Source organism: Vidua macroura, chromosome 10, assembly GCF_024509145.1.
Source record: "Vidua macroura isolate BioBank_ID:100142 chromosome 10, ASM2450914v1, whole genome shotgun sequence".
NCBI classification, from domain to species: domain Eukaryota; kingdom Metazoa; phylum Chordata; class Aves; order Passeriformes; family Viduidae; genus Vidua; species Vidua macroura.
Window position 1 is genome coordinate 16,038,273 of NC_071580.1, and position 16,714 is coordinate 16,054,986.

The window sequence follows — 16,714 nt, forward strand, 5'->3', positions numbered from 1 at the left end:
TATAGATTTTGTTAGGAATCACATTCTGATGGGTGTGTGATAACCCGATAATGCCATGGGAGCCCTTGAGCCATACAGTAATTGTTAATTCTAACCAAATCCCAAATTAAATGGTAAATAGTTTTTTCTCCAGGAGAGACAAAAGCATGTGATCATTAATAGAGGCCCAATACTGCCAAATTGAAGAACTCAAAGATTGCATGATCAATGTCAAAAGCCATGGAATCTACAGAAAACTTTCCAACACTTTCTTCAGTCAGCCCTTAGCCACAGTCACTCTGGAGCACACAGCCAGTGCCTGTCACCACTGTCCTGCCTGCCCAGCGCTTGCTGCGCTCCCTCTCTGGCCACTCAAGCACCATTATCATCACAGTGATACAAAAACCTTTGTATTCCTGTTTGCCAGCCAGAGGAAGGGTGAGGTACATGGGGAGATACTTGTTTATTAGACAAGAAAAACCAAACCAAAACAACTCTTAATGAATCATTATATAGTTAAAAGTGCACTGAAAGTATTTCCTATTGAACCCTATCTTTCATAAGTGCCAGACTGTCATCTTAAATGATATCCACTTGGAGCACTGAACATATGTAAGCTGATACAGGAGCATTTAGTTTGTCTTGCTCTTTGAAAAGCACATGACACAAGGCAGCATTGACATCTTTCATTAAAGATCTGGTGATGCTGTAGTTTTATGGTGAAGATGCAGCTCAGAAATGACAAGGTTCAGCAGATGCCCCTGCAGATGCCATTATAAACTTCCTCCAACAAAGTGCTTTGTCATTTGCCAAAGACAAAAGTCAAACTGTTGCCCTACCTCACCACAGTGCTGCACTGCCAGTTTATAGTTTTCTTTCCAGATGCAGCAGGACTTCAATAAATTATAGCTCTTCAGAGTTAGGCAATTCTTTGTAATAAATCAGTTTCATGTTCTGTGAAGAGTGGCCACCATTTAGATTGGTCTCTTCATGCAGACCTGACAACGACTGATGATATTTTCTAGTTGTCCTGCTTTCAAAGTCTGTGGCTCAGGTCTCCTAGAAGAAAAAACCCAAACATTCATTTTTTTTTTTCTTTAGAAAACAGGGAGAGACAATGAGACTTTGGATATGGAATTACTGACAACAACCTTGAAATTCTCAGCTCAAACATCTGTGTGCTACAAAATGACTGCACCTAACAAAGAGGGGTGCCTAACCTGAAGGGAATTATAAAGGAAGCCCCTACAGGTTTTGCAGGCTTTTATTGTCTCCTTGGGCACTGGGATGAAGGGAAGTACAGTTTACCTGAACATTCTTCTTGGATTTAATGATGCCAACCAGAAGCTGTAGGAATTGGTGTAGTAGTTGCATGTCCCCCTGCCATGGCACTCTATGAATGGGACGGCCCGAAATTCTTCCAGACAAGATCCAGGAGATGCCAGTGCTTGGCCAGAAGCCTCTGAGCCAGCACTTGTGTACTGTAACCACCAAAACATTTTGATGAGAACTTGTCCATCAGATTTTAGTAAACTGCAGGCAAAAAAAAACCCCTCTTTCTTAAAACATACCATATGTCCTGTGGACAAAATAAAATGAATGCAGATTCATTTGATAAAACTTAAAATTAAGCACAAAAGCCTTCTGAAAACTCAAGCAGTTATGGCATTTCTTAAGTCCCTGCAAAAGCCTTTTTCAGGTTGATTAAATGCATGAAACTAACCAGTACAAAGCCTAGAAAGCTGGCTTCTGTCCAGTTGAGTACAACAGTAACTACATTACAAATAAACCAAATTGGTGGGGGTGTGTTTTCATATTTTTTGTTGCAGTGATCACTTCTCCAAACACAAAAAGCAGAAAAGGCATTTTCCTTCTCTGATGTTGGTAAATGCTTGTAGAAGTTGCTCTATAGTAATTTATAACAGTTTAAAATTGCCTAGAACCATCTAACTTTGCTGATGTTGGAAACAAGTGAATTGTTTTAACCAAATGCTAAAAAATTCTCTCATTCTTTTCCAAGTTTATTATTATTACTACTTGGGGCCAAATTGCAGGAGAAACAAAAACTTCACTCTAGACCTAAAAGGGCTTTACATTATGCAAAAAAGAGAGGTTTAAAATTCTACCTTCATTTTTCAATCCCTATAACATCCCACAAACATGGGTAAGAAAGATGAAATGCTACATCCCCTATTATAAATACACTGTTAGTCTCATATGCAGTTCTCAATTTGCACTTCCATTATGAACTTTCTTCACTCATATATAATTATGGCATCAAAATTGCTGAGGCAGTCTTGTGCAGACAGTGTTCTGCATTTATTTTGATTTTACCTTTCTATTCACGTCAGCCACAAATCTGATTTTTAAAAGAACTTCCTGGCATGGAATTTGGTCCCTTATTTCTATGTTTTTGTGTTTAGGACCAGTTTAACCACTCCACTCCTGAAACCTGTTTCCTAGATCTTAGCATAACATGTGAAAGTGAATGCATGCAGTTTTTTTTGTCTGACTAAAGTCCTTTAGTACTTCTCTCATCTTTTCTACTTTTCCTTATGCCACCTATTTTTGTGAACAGATCAGAATAGCAGTTTCTATACTTTTGGATTTGAATAGGAATTGATAGAACTATTTTCTCCTTCTTGGAAGAGGCAAAAAAAAATTAACAGTTATTAAGAAACAAATGAGCTATGAACAGCTGAAAACACCAATGAAAATGAGAGGACATAAAAAGAATAATTCAAGTTATATCCTTACCATAACAAAAGAAAAACCCTTCCAGAGAGACATCCAGCCATCTGGACATGCAGGAACTACAGTTGTTTGGCTGTGAACTGCTATTACCATTGCAGCTCCTTCACAGACAACACACCTGTGAAGGAAAGCACATACATTCAGTGCAGACACAAGGAAAAACATGACAGCAGAACAAACTTGTGCCTTCTAGGATGGTAGCTGCCTCATGGCACAGCATACCTTGATGTAAATGCTCCTAGTCACACAGGTTTGTGTGTTTAATGAGAAGTAAATTGAAGGAAACCCATATACCTTACCTTGCAATTGCTTTGCAATCTCTACTAGTAACACCACCCTAAAACTGTTCTAAGATGGGAAGTAATTCCAGAACATTTGAGCTTCTTAACTTTGCCTTTAACGAAGTAATGAGCAAAATGTTACCTTTTTCACATGCTCACTACTTTAAGTTGTTCTGGTTTAGTTCAAAGTTCTGTACCTTTATTTGCTAAGATTTGAAAAAGTAATCTTTATTTCCTAAATGAGGAAACTGAAGCTGAGCTACTGGATTACAACAGGGTAGGGCAGGACAGAATAGTGCAAAGCCTGCCTTCCCACCTTGGATTTTGCTGCTCTCGGTCTTTCATGCTTTTAGAACTTTTCTCTTATATTGTTCTCCATCCTTCTCAGCTACTCCAAACAACTAGGAAGGGCCACACTTGCAGAACAGTGTTTCATAGCTGAGAACCTTCAGCTCAGTTTACAATGTTCTTCACCAACTACAGTAAATACATCATCCAGAATTGAAAGCAGAACTTGATTTGTGCTATAATTCTAAATAACAAAGCTGTCTTTATTTAATTTTAGTCTGTCTCTAATATCCATAATGATAGGGTCTTAAGAAAGCAATCCCTGCAATCAGTAGGACACATAGTGTGCCATTTTCTTATGCTGGCTCTGCAGCAATAGGCCCTGTGGTGGGACTCTAGCTTTATTCCAACTCTTGAGAGTATCACTGAATATTTGACATACCTAGGTGAGTAATCAAAAACCAGGCTGATGAAGTCAGTGCTTTTACTGGCTGAGACAGGCAGGTCTTGCCTAAGATTTGCCACTTAAAACAATTTATGATGCCTCTGTGGTTCCAGGGCAGAAGAGCTAAAATTCTTATTCTCTTACCTGCTTATCTGGGGCTCTAGTGCCCTGCCAGAAATGGGTGCCATGTCTGGTGGCATCACCACTGCAGTGGACAGCCAGTAGGAGTAGTCATTGCGAGAAGCAAAGCTACAAACATCATTGATGCTACAGAACAAGAATGGCATGGTGCTGAACCTCTGCAAGCAGCTACCAGCTGTTCCTGGGAGACAAAAGAGGAGAGGTTTGTGGCAGTAGGAGATTAAATTTAGTGCAGTGACCAGAAGAGACACACGATGGCACCCAATCTACTAAAGGGAGGATTAAAACAGTTGTTAACTATAAGAAGAGTCTGTTCAGTAAAATTATCTGAGAGCAAAGTGCTTCTGGCTTATACAAAAATATCTATATAATAAACAAGGGCTAAGAACAAAATCTGTTAAAATAATACAATCTTCTTGAATGGTATCAGCCCTTGACACAGTAGCAGGGATTCAGCTGCTTAAACAAAATTTTCTGGTGACATTATTCACACCCTAAAGTATCCCACTTAGGCTCCAAAACCCACAGGATTCTCCTTCACATCCTGTGGTGTTACTGTCAGCCCTGTGCAAATGTTGTGAAGGTTTATACTAGACACCTATCCATAAGTAACTGAATTCCTCCTCAAAAAACTCTAGGGATATTAACAAGGGAATGAATATAGGAATGCAGGAAGGAAAGATGTCTTTTGAACTATGATTCCTGAATGGACTCCAGGCCACTCTCTGGAGACAGATGGTTGAAACCAATGTCTATCCCAGACACTTACTGTAAATTTGGTTTCAGGACAATTTAGCATTACTGGACTCTAAGAAAACAATCTGAAATTTTTTACCAATACAGTACCAAGATCTTGTCCATGTGCTCGTTCATTTCCTTGTACAAAAAGCAGTGAATAGCCAGCATAGATCTGGGATGTCCCATGTGGGCACGAAGGAATCTTTGTTGTCTGACTATGCCGGGTAAAGATAAATCCTTTTCTTGTTGGACCAGCAATGGTAGTACCTGGTGGTCCAGGTAACCCTTGCAGACCTGGAAAGCCAATCAATCCAGGCTGTCCTGTGGATGAGAAATAAATATGTCTGCAAGGATTATAATTTTGTTTGAATTTTCATTTCTTTTAAATTAGTGAAACTGCTTGAAAACGAATAAAAAACCACCAATAACAAGATACAAATTAAAAACTGGTAGTATTTGTTCCACATTCCTTCAGACTTAGCTCAGGCAGCTTTACACTGCATAGCTTCATGGCATAGTGAGGTATTTTAAAGAACCATGGCCATTTTTACAAAAAAAAAAACTTAAAGTAAAAACATCTCGTGATGCCTAAATAAAAATATTTTGTTCTATTCTGATGTAATAAAAAGGCACCCTGGTATCTACAGATTTCAAGTGACTAAATAGAAGTGATTAATAACAGAAGAGCACAGTCAAGGCATATTTCTGTAAATTATTGTTTCAGTTGTGAACATGCATCTGTTAAAAGCTAAGAATATGCTTCATATGTCTCTAAAGTTACTGTAAATGTTTTGTAAATTACAGAATCTCAATACATGTAAGAGGAAGGATTTACAGAAATCAGCAGTATAATTTATCTGAAATTCAGTGCCAGTCAAACAGAGATTCTGCTTTCCTGTACCTCTTTGTCCTGGAAATCCCCTGTCTCCTTTTGGACCAGGCAATCCTGGATGTCCTGGATGACCAAAACGTCCTGGTAGACCTTTTACTCCTTTGGGTCCTAAATTGCAATCAAGAAAAAAAAAAAAAAAACAACCCAAAAAAAACCTAGAGGCATATGGCAGTAGTTATTCTATATTATAATAACTGGTAAAGAATAAAGTTAAAATCTCCACATAAATCTAGCTGTGTTAGAAAAAAACATGAACTTACTAAGTTTTCACACTATCTATAGTTCAAGTGTCATCATCTTTCCTATCAGGAAGATTACAAGGAAATATTGGATGTACTGTAGAAAATGAATGTACTTCAGCAGAGGCCTGCCCCCTTGAAGAGCTCCCTGCCTGGGGTGCAAAGCTGCAGTATTGGGAAGGGTGGCCAGATACCCACTGCATATCCACATCACCCTACCTTCTCCTTCCTTCCCCATTCCTCACAGCTGTGGCAAGCTTCACTTCTGGTGCCAATGAGAAGAAGCCAGCCTGTCCTTTCCTTCCCACCCCCAGACTAGGACAGACAAGCACACTGGAGCACATCTATAGTAATTCTAGTACAGGTGGTAATTCCCTCCTCCCCACAAATGACAAACATCCCGAGCATGGTTCTGGTTGTATGAAAATGGGGAAGGGTTTCATCCACTATATTCCTTAGGCTTACCTTGAGGGATGTACTCACTGACTCACTGCAAGGGTGGAAGGCAGATGGAATGGGACAGGTTATACATATTAGGGTGTTAACAAGGTACAAAGAGCTATTTTTAAATATGGTAAAGATTTTAAAGACATGTCAAATTTATGTGCAGAAGTTTTTCCACCAAACCAAAATGTTCTCCTAAGCAGCACACACAGACATGCATAGAGGTAAAAGCATAAATCACCTTGTAGTCCAGGAATCCCTTGAATTCCTTGATCACCTGGTGTTCCTGGGATTCCTGGCAGTCCTGCAGGACCCTTGCTTCCTGGGATGGAGAATATTTTTCCAGAGAATCCAGGTGGGCCTGGCAGCAAAAATATAATGAAGATCTATTGCTTTACATTAAGAGAAAGCAAACAAACTACAAAACAAACCAAATAAATCAACTTAAGTCATCTGGTATTGGAAGGAGAAGGGTTGGTTACCATGTTGGCCCTTTGGTCCCCTTGGCCCTTCTGCACCTTGTGGTCCTGGGGGTCCTTGGTTACCCTTTTCTCCTAAAAGAGAAGATTAAAGATATATCTGTCTGGTTTAAAATGTCAAAACAACTGTCAAAGTTTCAGAGGCTTGTTGAAGAGTCCTGCATAATCCATGCAAAGTTCCCAAAGGGTAACACAGCCTATAGACTCATTGGAAATGTGAAAGTGGGATTCTTCACCTCTGCTGCAACTGTATAATTAATAGATCAAGTGCATTTCATTTATAAGATGATACTGTTATGCCTGTCTATATGAAGGTTGGTCCATAAACCTAGTTTAAATTCTCAACTTTAGACTATATCTGTTCTATCTTACATGTTTTTGTCACTGGATTTGCAGCCTTCAAGTGGAGTTTAGCTCCCTTTAACCCTACTGTCAGTTATGCAGAAGCGTTTAAGAGAGCTGTAGAGTTTTTGTTGAGAAATTTGATAAGTGATTCTTTTCACTGAGCACAATATGAGGTTACATTCAGACTATGCTCCACAGTTCTGCTTGAAACAAAAGAATTAACGAAAAGTATTTTTAATAGCACATCAGGAGATTTGACATATGTGAAATGAGAGTTTTTGGTTAAAGAAAGTAAGATTACTGTCTGTGTGGTGACTTTGCCAATTAGAACAAATTTAAAATGCACAATAGTTAGCATAGACCACTAACAGGTAGGTTAAACGGGTAATTATAATTCTGTCGGACTGTAAATCATGCAATTGAAAATGAGAATACTGGAGTAATGCAGGTCTACATGATATTTAAAACACTAGAAAATTGTCTTAAATTAAAAGGATTTTTAGCTACTGATTCAACTTACCCTCAGGAAAATTAAATTAATGAAGTCAATACATTTAACAGTTCATCTGCTGATGAACCGTAAATGAGATTATAATTGGAACTATTCTTACAGCAAACAAAGGACCCAGTGCTGTAATTATGATTAAATGCTCCCAAGTTCAGTAGCTAAGAGGTTGTCAAAAAGTCACATTTTCTAGCAGTGGTGGGATATTTCCAATTGGTAGACTCAGTGCCAAAGTCCTTACAGCTCATCACTCACTAAGGATAAACTTGTTTTGAATTTGCCTGAAATGGAGGTTGTTGTTGTGTCAGCCCTTCCTCACCTGAACCTAAGTTAGGACCCACCCAGTACCTCAGTGAAAACTCTTAGTGAATGCTTTCATTTAGAGCTGACTTTCACCCTGATTTTTGTGGCAAAACCTTGTCTCTCTAGAATCCCTCATACACAAACACCATTATAACTCAACATGCAAATGATTGTATTTGGCACACAGGAGTGTACTTAATAAATATATGAATACCTTTTACACCTGGGAATCCAAGAAATCCAGGGTACCCTCTAGCACCAGGATAGCCTGATCGACCTTCAATTCCCTGCAAAACAGAGAACATCAGTAATAAACAGGAGCAGCATCTTCAGACAATGAAATACATTTTATTTTTTTTTTTCAGAATATTCAAAGCATTATGTTCACAGCATATGCCATAACTAGTACTATCTGCTTCACTTTTAAGCATGTTATAAATTGTCATATTATTGTTCAGATTATCCTGTAATACAGACCAGCCCAGGAAATGACATACCAGGAATTAAAAAAACCCAATTCTTATTGATCCACTTAAGTCCATAAAACTTGCTTCTCATACCCATTTTTTTATTTCCTCTATTACAAGGTGTTTTTGTGAAAATGGGTGGGAGGGAATGCTTGTTTGGGTTGGTTGTTTGTTTTGAGAGTTTTTTAATGGGTATTATTCTGTCTTCCTGGTAAGAGCAGACTATCAATGCAGTAAGAAAGAAACACTATTCCTTTCACTGACTTTGGGACCAGGAGGGCCAATGTCACCAGCTGGGCCCCTTGGCCCTGGAATTCCATCCGCCCCTCGGACACCTTTGCTTCCTTTCACGCTGAGAGTGGAAAGACCAGGAAGGCCTGGAAAGCCAGGAGCACCTATACAGAAACAGAGTAAATGAAGACTACTGCCAACAGCTTTTCACCTTGATTACACACAACAGAGTGCAACATTCAATGGCTCCATAACAATACTCATGTTTATCACTTCAGTGATTTCCAAGGAAATATACACACTTTAAAAAAAAATCAAATTTTCCTAGCCTGCTAACTGAATCCAAGATCAGAACGTACAGTACTCTGTAACACTACAGGCTTTTGAATATCCTCCAGCTGTAGTTAAGTCTGGAATCACAGAGACATTTACATTGGAAAAGACCTTTAAGATCGAGTCCAACTGAAAACCTAACACCTCCATGTGCTCACTAAACCATATCCCTAAGTGCCACTCATGCTATCTCAGTTTGTTAAAGTTGGATCTTGGCTGCCCCACGGACCACACAGGAGGAAAGCAAGATAATGCAATATGGTGGACTCGAAAGAGTTATTTTAATCTAAATGCCACTGCATAGATCCTGTTGCTTGCAATGGTAATATTGCATTAACTGCTAAAGAAACCTGTTTAATTATGGTACTCTCTTGAGGGAATACCCTTTTCAATCTTGAATTCTGGATAGGCTGACTTCTACTTCCAATTATCAGTATATCCTTTCAGACAAATAAGGAGTTCCAACAACACACCTGGTCTTCCACGTGCACCAGGAATACCTCTGTTCCCTTTCTGGCCAGTGATTGCCATGCCTGTGGTGCCTTGAAATCCAGGTAACCCCACTAAGCCAGGAGGTCCAATGGGTCCTCGATCGCCCTGCTGACCTTTCACACCTGGAGGCCCAGGAAAACCAGGCAGTCCCATGTCCCCTTTGATTCCTGCAAAGGGTGAATATTACATGTGGGGATGGCTGTCAAGACAGTGAGGTGATGTGACAACTCCAAAAACATGTTTCCTATATGGCAAAGGTGGAATTCAGCCCTTGTTTTTAGTACAGAGAAGTTCCCAAAGCCACCTTGCTACCCTAAAGCAAAAGAGTTGTGAGAAGACAGGACTCACAGAAAGGTACAAACCATTTTTTTAAATTAAAAAAAAAAACACAAATTAAAAAAAAAAAAAAAACAAAACACTCCACTTCAGAGATTGCTCATCCCAAGGAATAAACTTGAGAGGAGGATAAACAGACCAGAGAAGGGAATATTTATTGATGAATAAGTAGAAGAAATGCTTCTTTGTTCATCAGAGCTAACAAATCCTTTTAAACTAAATCCCAGGTGGAAGCATCAATATGAATGCAACAAAATAAGAGTCTATTCCAAAAGGATATTGTTCTGAAGTCGATCTTAGGGTGCTTTAATTTTACTTTTTTGAATAAAGCAAATCAATGGATTTCTACCAGCACTAGAAATACAATGTAAAACTTAAAAAATGGGAAGAGTCCCTTCTGTTTAGCAATATAAAAGGGAAGATGAACAAAATTAAAATGCAACCACTGCAGCTTTCTCAAAGTGTGCTTGTTATTCAGAAAGATCTTGTTTTGATAGGAGCATACTCTGTTAATCAAATTATATATCACAATAACATTTCAAAAGCTCTAGAATGTGTATGTCACCTTCACAAGACCACAGAAGTCAGCTTCTTTGCCTTTTACAACAATCTAAACTTTACAAGCAACAACACTTGACATTTAATATATAGGATCAAACCATTAATCAAAAGCACAGAATCACTCTTGAATTCCTCTGACTCTCTTAGTGCCATTTCAAGCACCTGAAAGCAGGAGGGGACTTGATGGTTCTGGGATCTAAAAATTAAGCTGCTGCTTTTCAAAAAGACAACTCACCTCTACGTCCAGGAATACCTGGAAAACCAGGGATCCCTCTCCCTGGTGGTCCTGTAAAATATTAAGTCACATTATACTCAAAGTCCAAAATAATTTTTAGAAAACATCACAGTTTTCTAATATTTCATACAATTTTTTAGAAATCATGGAATCAAAAGGTAGAGTTTAGTTGTACGTAAAGTAAAATGTATTATTTCCATTTCTTCTATAGAGAAAAACATATTTTAAAGTTTTTATTTATAGGAGGAACTCTTATTGGTCAGTCTTATTTGAGGTACATTCTACAAGAAGAAGCTATTTCTTTTCAGAGAAAAAACCAAAAATATCTGTACTTAATTTAGTTATTAAGAAAAATAGAAAAACAAATATAAACACCTATAAAAGAAAATATGTTAACAGTGATGACTTCAAACGGTGATTATTTCAACATGAGAATACTTTCTAAATACTATGGATGCCTTCTCAGTTTCTTCTTGATACTAACATGCAAATAAACAGTTTTCAATGTAAAATTCTGTCAGAATTCAGTGTAGGACTAAATCTATCTGAACATTAATAACATCAGGAGTGACTTTTAAATGAAAGATTTCACAACCCCAGGTTTAGGTCATGGAAGCTTTCACTATTCATGCAGGAAAACACTGTGATTCCTTTTATTTTATATTCATGTAATCCTCTGAAATGATTTTGGTTCTTTTAAATTCTTTGAGATTAAGCCCATAAGAACTGTTAACAGCAGTACTTTGACTCTTGCAGACATGAACATTATTAGGTGACATTACAACACATGTAGAATGGAGCATTTGTAATGCACTTGGGTTGTTGACAGCATGTACAAAAATTACATAGAAAACCTTATACTTATAAACTTAGCTTTGGCTGCACAGAAGCTCCTTAGTAATCCTTCCCAAATCATCCTTGTCACTACAATTACAGAAAAAACCCAATTGTAAAGTAGAATGAAAATATTTCACTGCTGTTACCTGGTTCTCCCTTTACTCCTGGGGGACCAGGCATACCATCCTGACCTTGAGTACCCCTTTCACCAACAAGTCCAGGTTTTCCAGGGACTCCAACAGCACCTGTGAATTACAGTGGACCACAATATAACTTTTACTTCTGTAATTTTGCAGTGAGAAGATTTGACTCCCTTTATTAAAACTTAATTAGCTACTTCAAAGATAGGGGTAGCTGTGTTGGTACAGAGGAGCATGTAGCTTGTATTGAGCTCACTGGACTTCAGTGGGTTTAACACCCCTACTATTTGCACAGAAATAAAGCCTTCAATGCATGCCTCTCTGTTCCTACATAATACACACTGCCCCTGAGGTGTATTTTTAATTCTGTTTTAGTTCTGTTACTTTAGCTGACAACTACAACTCTGTCTTTTTCTACTCCAGTTAGTTTTCTTCTCTTCATCTACCTGTATCTTTCTACCTCTTATAGGAGGTAGAAATGAAACTAATTAAGCCTTTCTTTTAATTGTGTGGATATCACATCTTGAGACCCTTGGATATGTATTTATAAATAAAAAGGGCAAAAAGTGTTCCAGTAGTGAAACAAAATTAAAACTTTTTGCCTCAGCTGAACTGATAACATTGAAAAGGGGCTGTTAAAAGGAAGTAAAAAAGCCTCAAAGTGAAATGAAATCCCAAATCCAGGGCAGTGATTTAGGAGAGAAGCTATATACCATACCAGGAGGGCCTGGGACTCCCTGCCGTCCTGGGCGGCCCTGGCATCCTTTCACACCAGCATCTCCAGGGGGTCCATACTTCCCTGTGAGAAGAAAGTGTGGCAGAGGGGAAGTGGCATCACCCCTAGATCCAGACTCAGTTCTAAGAGCTTTGCTGTTGTTTCTCTTTGGCCAGCTGCAAAATTTCCCCAGGTGACACAAGCTGGCCTGGCTGCCCTGACCACAAAGAAGCTGTTGAGGTTTATAGCAGTCGATGTCACTCAGTGTGCCATCCCCGCAGGCACCCCGTGCAGTTGGAGGAATCATCTTCTACAAGCATGTCACCAGCTCGCCAGCCCTCCAAAAGTACCCCATACCTGGGATTCCTGCACCTCCAGTTTCCCCTCTGATCCCAGGTGGTCCTGGTACTCCTGTAAGTCCTGGATGACCCTCGGAGCCCTTTTCTCCTTTGCTGCCGAAAACTCCAGGGAGACCTGGATCTCCCTGAGAAACGGTTGCACACACAGAGGTAAAGAATCTCAGTGAACAGTAGAAAAATCACACGTAATTTTAAGGGTTAAATACATGTAATCATGTTTCATTAGGATTTTCAGGCAAAAAACAAAGCAGACTAAATATGAGGTTTTCTCATAAGACCATTGATCTTTTAGACATAGCTAAAATCTATTTTTAACCTTTACAAACCAAATTGGTTTTAGATATTTTCCCTGGCACAGATTTCCCTTCAATTTTATTCTACCAGCTCTTCTTTTGATCCAAACATTCATTCCTTAGGTAATATGCAGCTATACAAAATAGTGAAATGCATTTTTTTTGCTTGCATTCCTACTGACTTTTTTCACTGTAATCTCATTGGGGCTACCCAGCTGATATTGAAAATAATCAAATCATTTAGACAGATTACAGGATTTATAGAAGAATTTACAGCCTCAGCCACACACTTCAGATCATCTCATAGGTAAAAAGACTTCCAGTTATTCAACAACCAGAATAAGTGGAGTTAAACTATCCAATTCATCTAACTTAAAAATACTGGTTTATTCTTAGCAATGTATATATGACCAAACATAACATATACTGGATGTAATACACATTACTAAGAAAAAAAAAAGAAACAAAAAATCAAACTTGTGCAAGGATATTACCAGACTATCAAAACCAAACAGTACAAGTTTAGACTACAAAACTTTTGCATTTGCTAAGATGAGGTTTTGATGTACTTTTTAACATCCATGTTCTTAACAAACTTAGGAACTTTTACAGAAAACAAGTTACTTTAAGATATTTCATCTTTATAAGATGAAAATATCATTTTTTCATCTTTATAAGATGAAAAAATAAGAAATTCTTGCACAAATGAAGTGAAATATAATTAAATAAAAAACTTCTCCTGAGTAATGACACAATAGAATTTTCATATTTCTTACCATTAATAAATCAACTATTTCTGCAAACTTTGCAGCTCTTGATTACATGTTCTTCTGTTTCTATAGTCAAAAGCTCTAGCTAACAGGAAAGTTTTTCCACTGCCTTTATACCTTTGGACCAGGTTCTCCTGGAGGCCCAGCGGATGGGTACCCAGGATCTCCTTTGTCACCTGGAAAGCCACCATAGCCTGGGGGACCAGGGTCACCTGATGGTCCTGGAAAGCCTGGAGATCCTTTCTGACCTTTTGGACCTGGAAAAATACCAAAACAGATACCATTCTTAAGAGGATCATAATTGCATTTCACAGTCCATATTTTGTGAGCCATTGTTTATATATACAGATATTAATTCTTCATTAAAGTAATTTAAACTGTGATTTTATTTCTAAAAAGGAGGTTCTTACATGTAACAATATGTAAATTAAAGAATTTAGATAGAGAGGGAGAATTGCATTCTGCAAGTCAAGCAAATGCTTGACTGTGTGGGGTGCGGGGGTGAAGGTAAGTCTATGGATACTAAAGAATAAATCCCAGGCTAAGAATTGTGTGGTGTGCTGACTCCAACAGCTCAGACCTGTGCAAATGCTTCTATAGAGCTCTATGAATTTGTAATAATGTCTTGAAAGAAAATGACCTGGAATTCCCATGTCCCCTTTGTCTCCAAGTGCACCTGGGAATCCTTGTTTTCCAGGAATCCCTGGAAGACCCATAAATCCTTTGGCTCCTGCAAGATGACAAAATAAATGCCATGTTAGAACTGTCATGGATACAAAATCCTCTACCACAGACCTTCTTTTGGTGTATTACTATTTTATAGATAGTCAACATGGAGCCCCAGACACAGATAAAATTATCATTATTGTTTTCAGAAGGCCAAGGAAATAACAAGTACCTCATGTGTCAACATTAAAATTAAGGTTTGTGACCACAGCACTTAGGGGGAGCCACTGCAAAATATTTTAGCTGAATTTGATCAAGAATCCTGAATTTGTATTTACGCATATGAATTTGTATGGACTCTCCTTTCATTGCTTGAACTCCAGTTCAGTTTAGTTTTGTACATGGAACAATCACATTATTATTACTCATTACAGATTTCTCATGACTAGTATATAGTAAAAAGCTCCTGAGTGTGACCTAATCAATTTTGCCCCCCCACTCACTTATCTTGAGATTAATTTAGCTAAATTAGCACTCAGTTTAATGACTAAGTGATCCAGATGCATCTAAAATATTCTCTGAACATTCTTTCTAAATTCCAGTGTGCCAATGCCTGACATTTTTAAACCTGCTTTTCACTGGAAATCTGCTAACTTTTGAAATACAAGTCAAATATATAAGTTTTGAAAAGGGAAATTTGTCTGAAATTCTAAAAACAATCCTAAAATATTTTTGTGCAAAATTGTAATATTTTAGAATTAATTTTTAAATAATATTGCAAATTCAAACTTTTTTCCTTTTAGAAAAATTTATTTTTATTCATTGGTTTCATCAGCTTTTAGACTTTATTGTTACTCAGGATTTAATACTATTTTCTATTTGTCATCCCAAAAAATGGTCTGTATTTGAAAGAAAACAAAGAATCATTTGGTGATAGCAGCTATGACTTCCAAAATGCAGCTTTTGAAATTGCTCAGTTTCAGAATTCTCAGGAAAGCTTGAGAATTAATAGAGAGAATGTAGTGCTGCTTCTGGAGCCAAGTTGGTGTGCACTGGAGCAGCAGTACCTCCCTGTCCACATGGCACAGTGATTTTCAATATATGTATTCCATACCTGGTAGACCAGGCATTCCTTCAGACCCATCAACACCTGGTGGACCTTGCACACCAACATCTCCTTTTTCTCCCTTTACACCCATTCGGCCTTGAACTCCTAAAATGAAGTTTCATTTAAAAAATATTACAGAACGTCATCTTATATTATAACTTTTGTACAAAGTTTAAAATTCTATAACTCTTTAAGCTAACAAAACAAAAATAAAGCATTTTCACTCTGAACACACAGAAGCAAAACACAAGCTCAAATCTAACACCACCTGTATTTTTCATGTGGAGGCAATAGGAAGTTCCTGAACGCTTCCATAAGAAAATACCAATAGAAAAAGCCAGATAGCATTAGTTAAGCATCTGCAGCTCATCTAGAGAGTCTATATTAATATTGCAAACAAAGGAGTTCTTCAGGCAGTCAAGTATTTCTGAACATATTTAAGGTCTTTGCAATCCAGCATCTGGTTGGTAAGTGTAGCAATTTCTGTGCTCACAGGATACTAAATGTGTAAAAACATGAATGTATAGCACATATGTACAGAAGCCTCCGGGTACTACTGATTTAGGATTAAAATAAGAGCTTTTTAAAGAAATTAGGATTTCTTGAAATTGAACTGAATATTAAATTTAAATCCAACTATCCCATAAATAAGAAGACAGTTTTAGTATTTAGAAAAAATTATTTCAAAACAATGTGAGTACTCTCAGCAGTAGAGTTGGTTTATTCTATATTTTAGAATCCACTGGAACTGCAAAACAGATGACAACCCTGACTAGTGTTAATGACAAAACAATGAATGTGTACCTTTTAAACCTCGTTCTCCTTTGTCCCCAATACCAACCACGGTCTCAGATGGTCCAGGAAAACCTTTATCACCTGGTTCACCTTTTTCTCCAAGAAATCCTTTTCTTCCCTTTATTCCTGGGAAGCCAGGAGAACCTGGAAGAAAATAGAGTGAAATTTTCTGAAAGGACCTGACTAGATGATATAATAAAGCAAACCAGATAATGTCAATCTTCAAGAGCAATTGTAATTTACATATGTAAATATACATTGCAAACCAACCTAAACTAGCTTCTTGACTGCTCAAATCATCAATAAAACACCTACAAGTACAGATTACTTGTAGCAAGTAATGCTTGTCTTTCCAGCAAGACATGGAAATTATTTCTTATAGTGAATAAACATACAATCTTGTGTATGTCAAATAAATATAATAATGGTATCCACACAGGAGGGGAAAAACCCAACACAAAGGCTCTCTGCTCTTTATTGAGCAAATCACCAGCCACTTAAAAATTAAGAAAAGATGGCAAATCAAAACTTCTAAAAAATATG

General features: G+C 37.7%; 1 protein-coding gene across 1 annotated transcript in view; it reads right to left on the reverse strand.

Moving 5' to 3' along the window:
• Positions 1-873: 873 nt before the first annotated feature.
• Positions 874-16,714, reverse strand: part of COL4A3 (collagen type IV alpha 3 chain) — a 55,301-nt gene continuing 39,460 nt past the window's right edge. The window contains exons 34-52 of the mRNA XM_053986270.1: positions 16,181-16,315; positions 15,383-15,481; positions 14,243-14,332; positions 13,720-13,859; positions 12,538-12,664; positions 12,184-12,264; positions 11,472-11,570; positions 10,489-10,539; positions 9,338-9,523; positions 8,565-8,695; positions 8,048-8,120; positions 6,684-6,755; positions 6,443-6,562; positions 5,528-5,626; positions 4,735-4,947; positions 3,892-4,069; positions 2,737-2,851; positions 1,288-1,460; positions 874-1,038 (exon numbers count right to left, since the gene is read on the reverse strand). Coding sequence (XP_053842245.1) covers positions 954-1,038; positions 1,288-1,460; positions 2,737-2,851; positions 3,892-4,069; positions 4,735-4,947; positions 5,528-5,626; positions 6,443-6,562; positions 6,684-6,755; positions 8,048-8,120; positions 8,565-8,695; positions 9,338-9,523; positions 10,489-10,539; positions 11,472-11,570; positions 12,184-12,264; positions 12,538-12,664; positions 13,720-13,859; positions 14,243-14,332; positions 15,383-15,481; positions 16,181-16,315 — 2,267 coding nt within the window. The 3' untranslated portion in view covers positions 874-953. The remainder of the gene's footprint in view (positions 1,039-1,287; positions 1,461-2,736; positions 2,852-3,891; positions 4,070-4,734; positions 4,948-5,527; positions 5,627-6,442; positions 6,563-6,683; positions 6,756-8,047; positions 8,121-8,564; positions 8,696-9,337; positions 9,524-10,488; positions 10,540-11,471; positions 11,571-12,183; positions 12,265-12,537; positions 12,665-13,719; positions 13,860-14,242; positions 14,333-15,382; positions 15,482-16,180; positions 16,316-16,714) is intronic.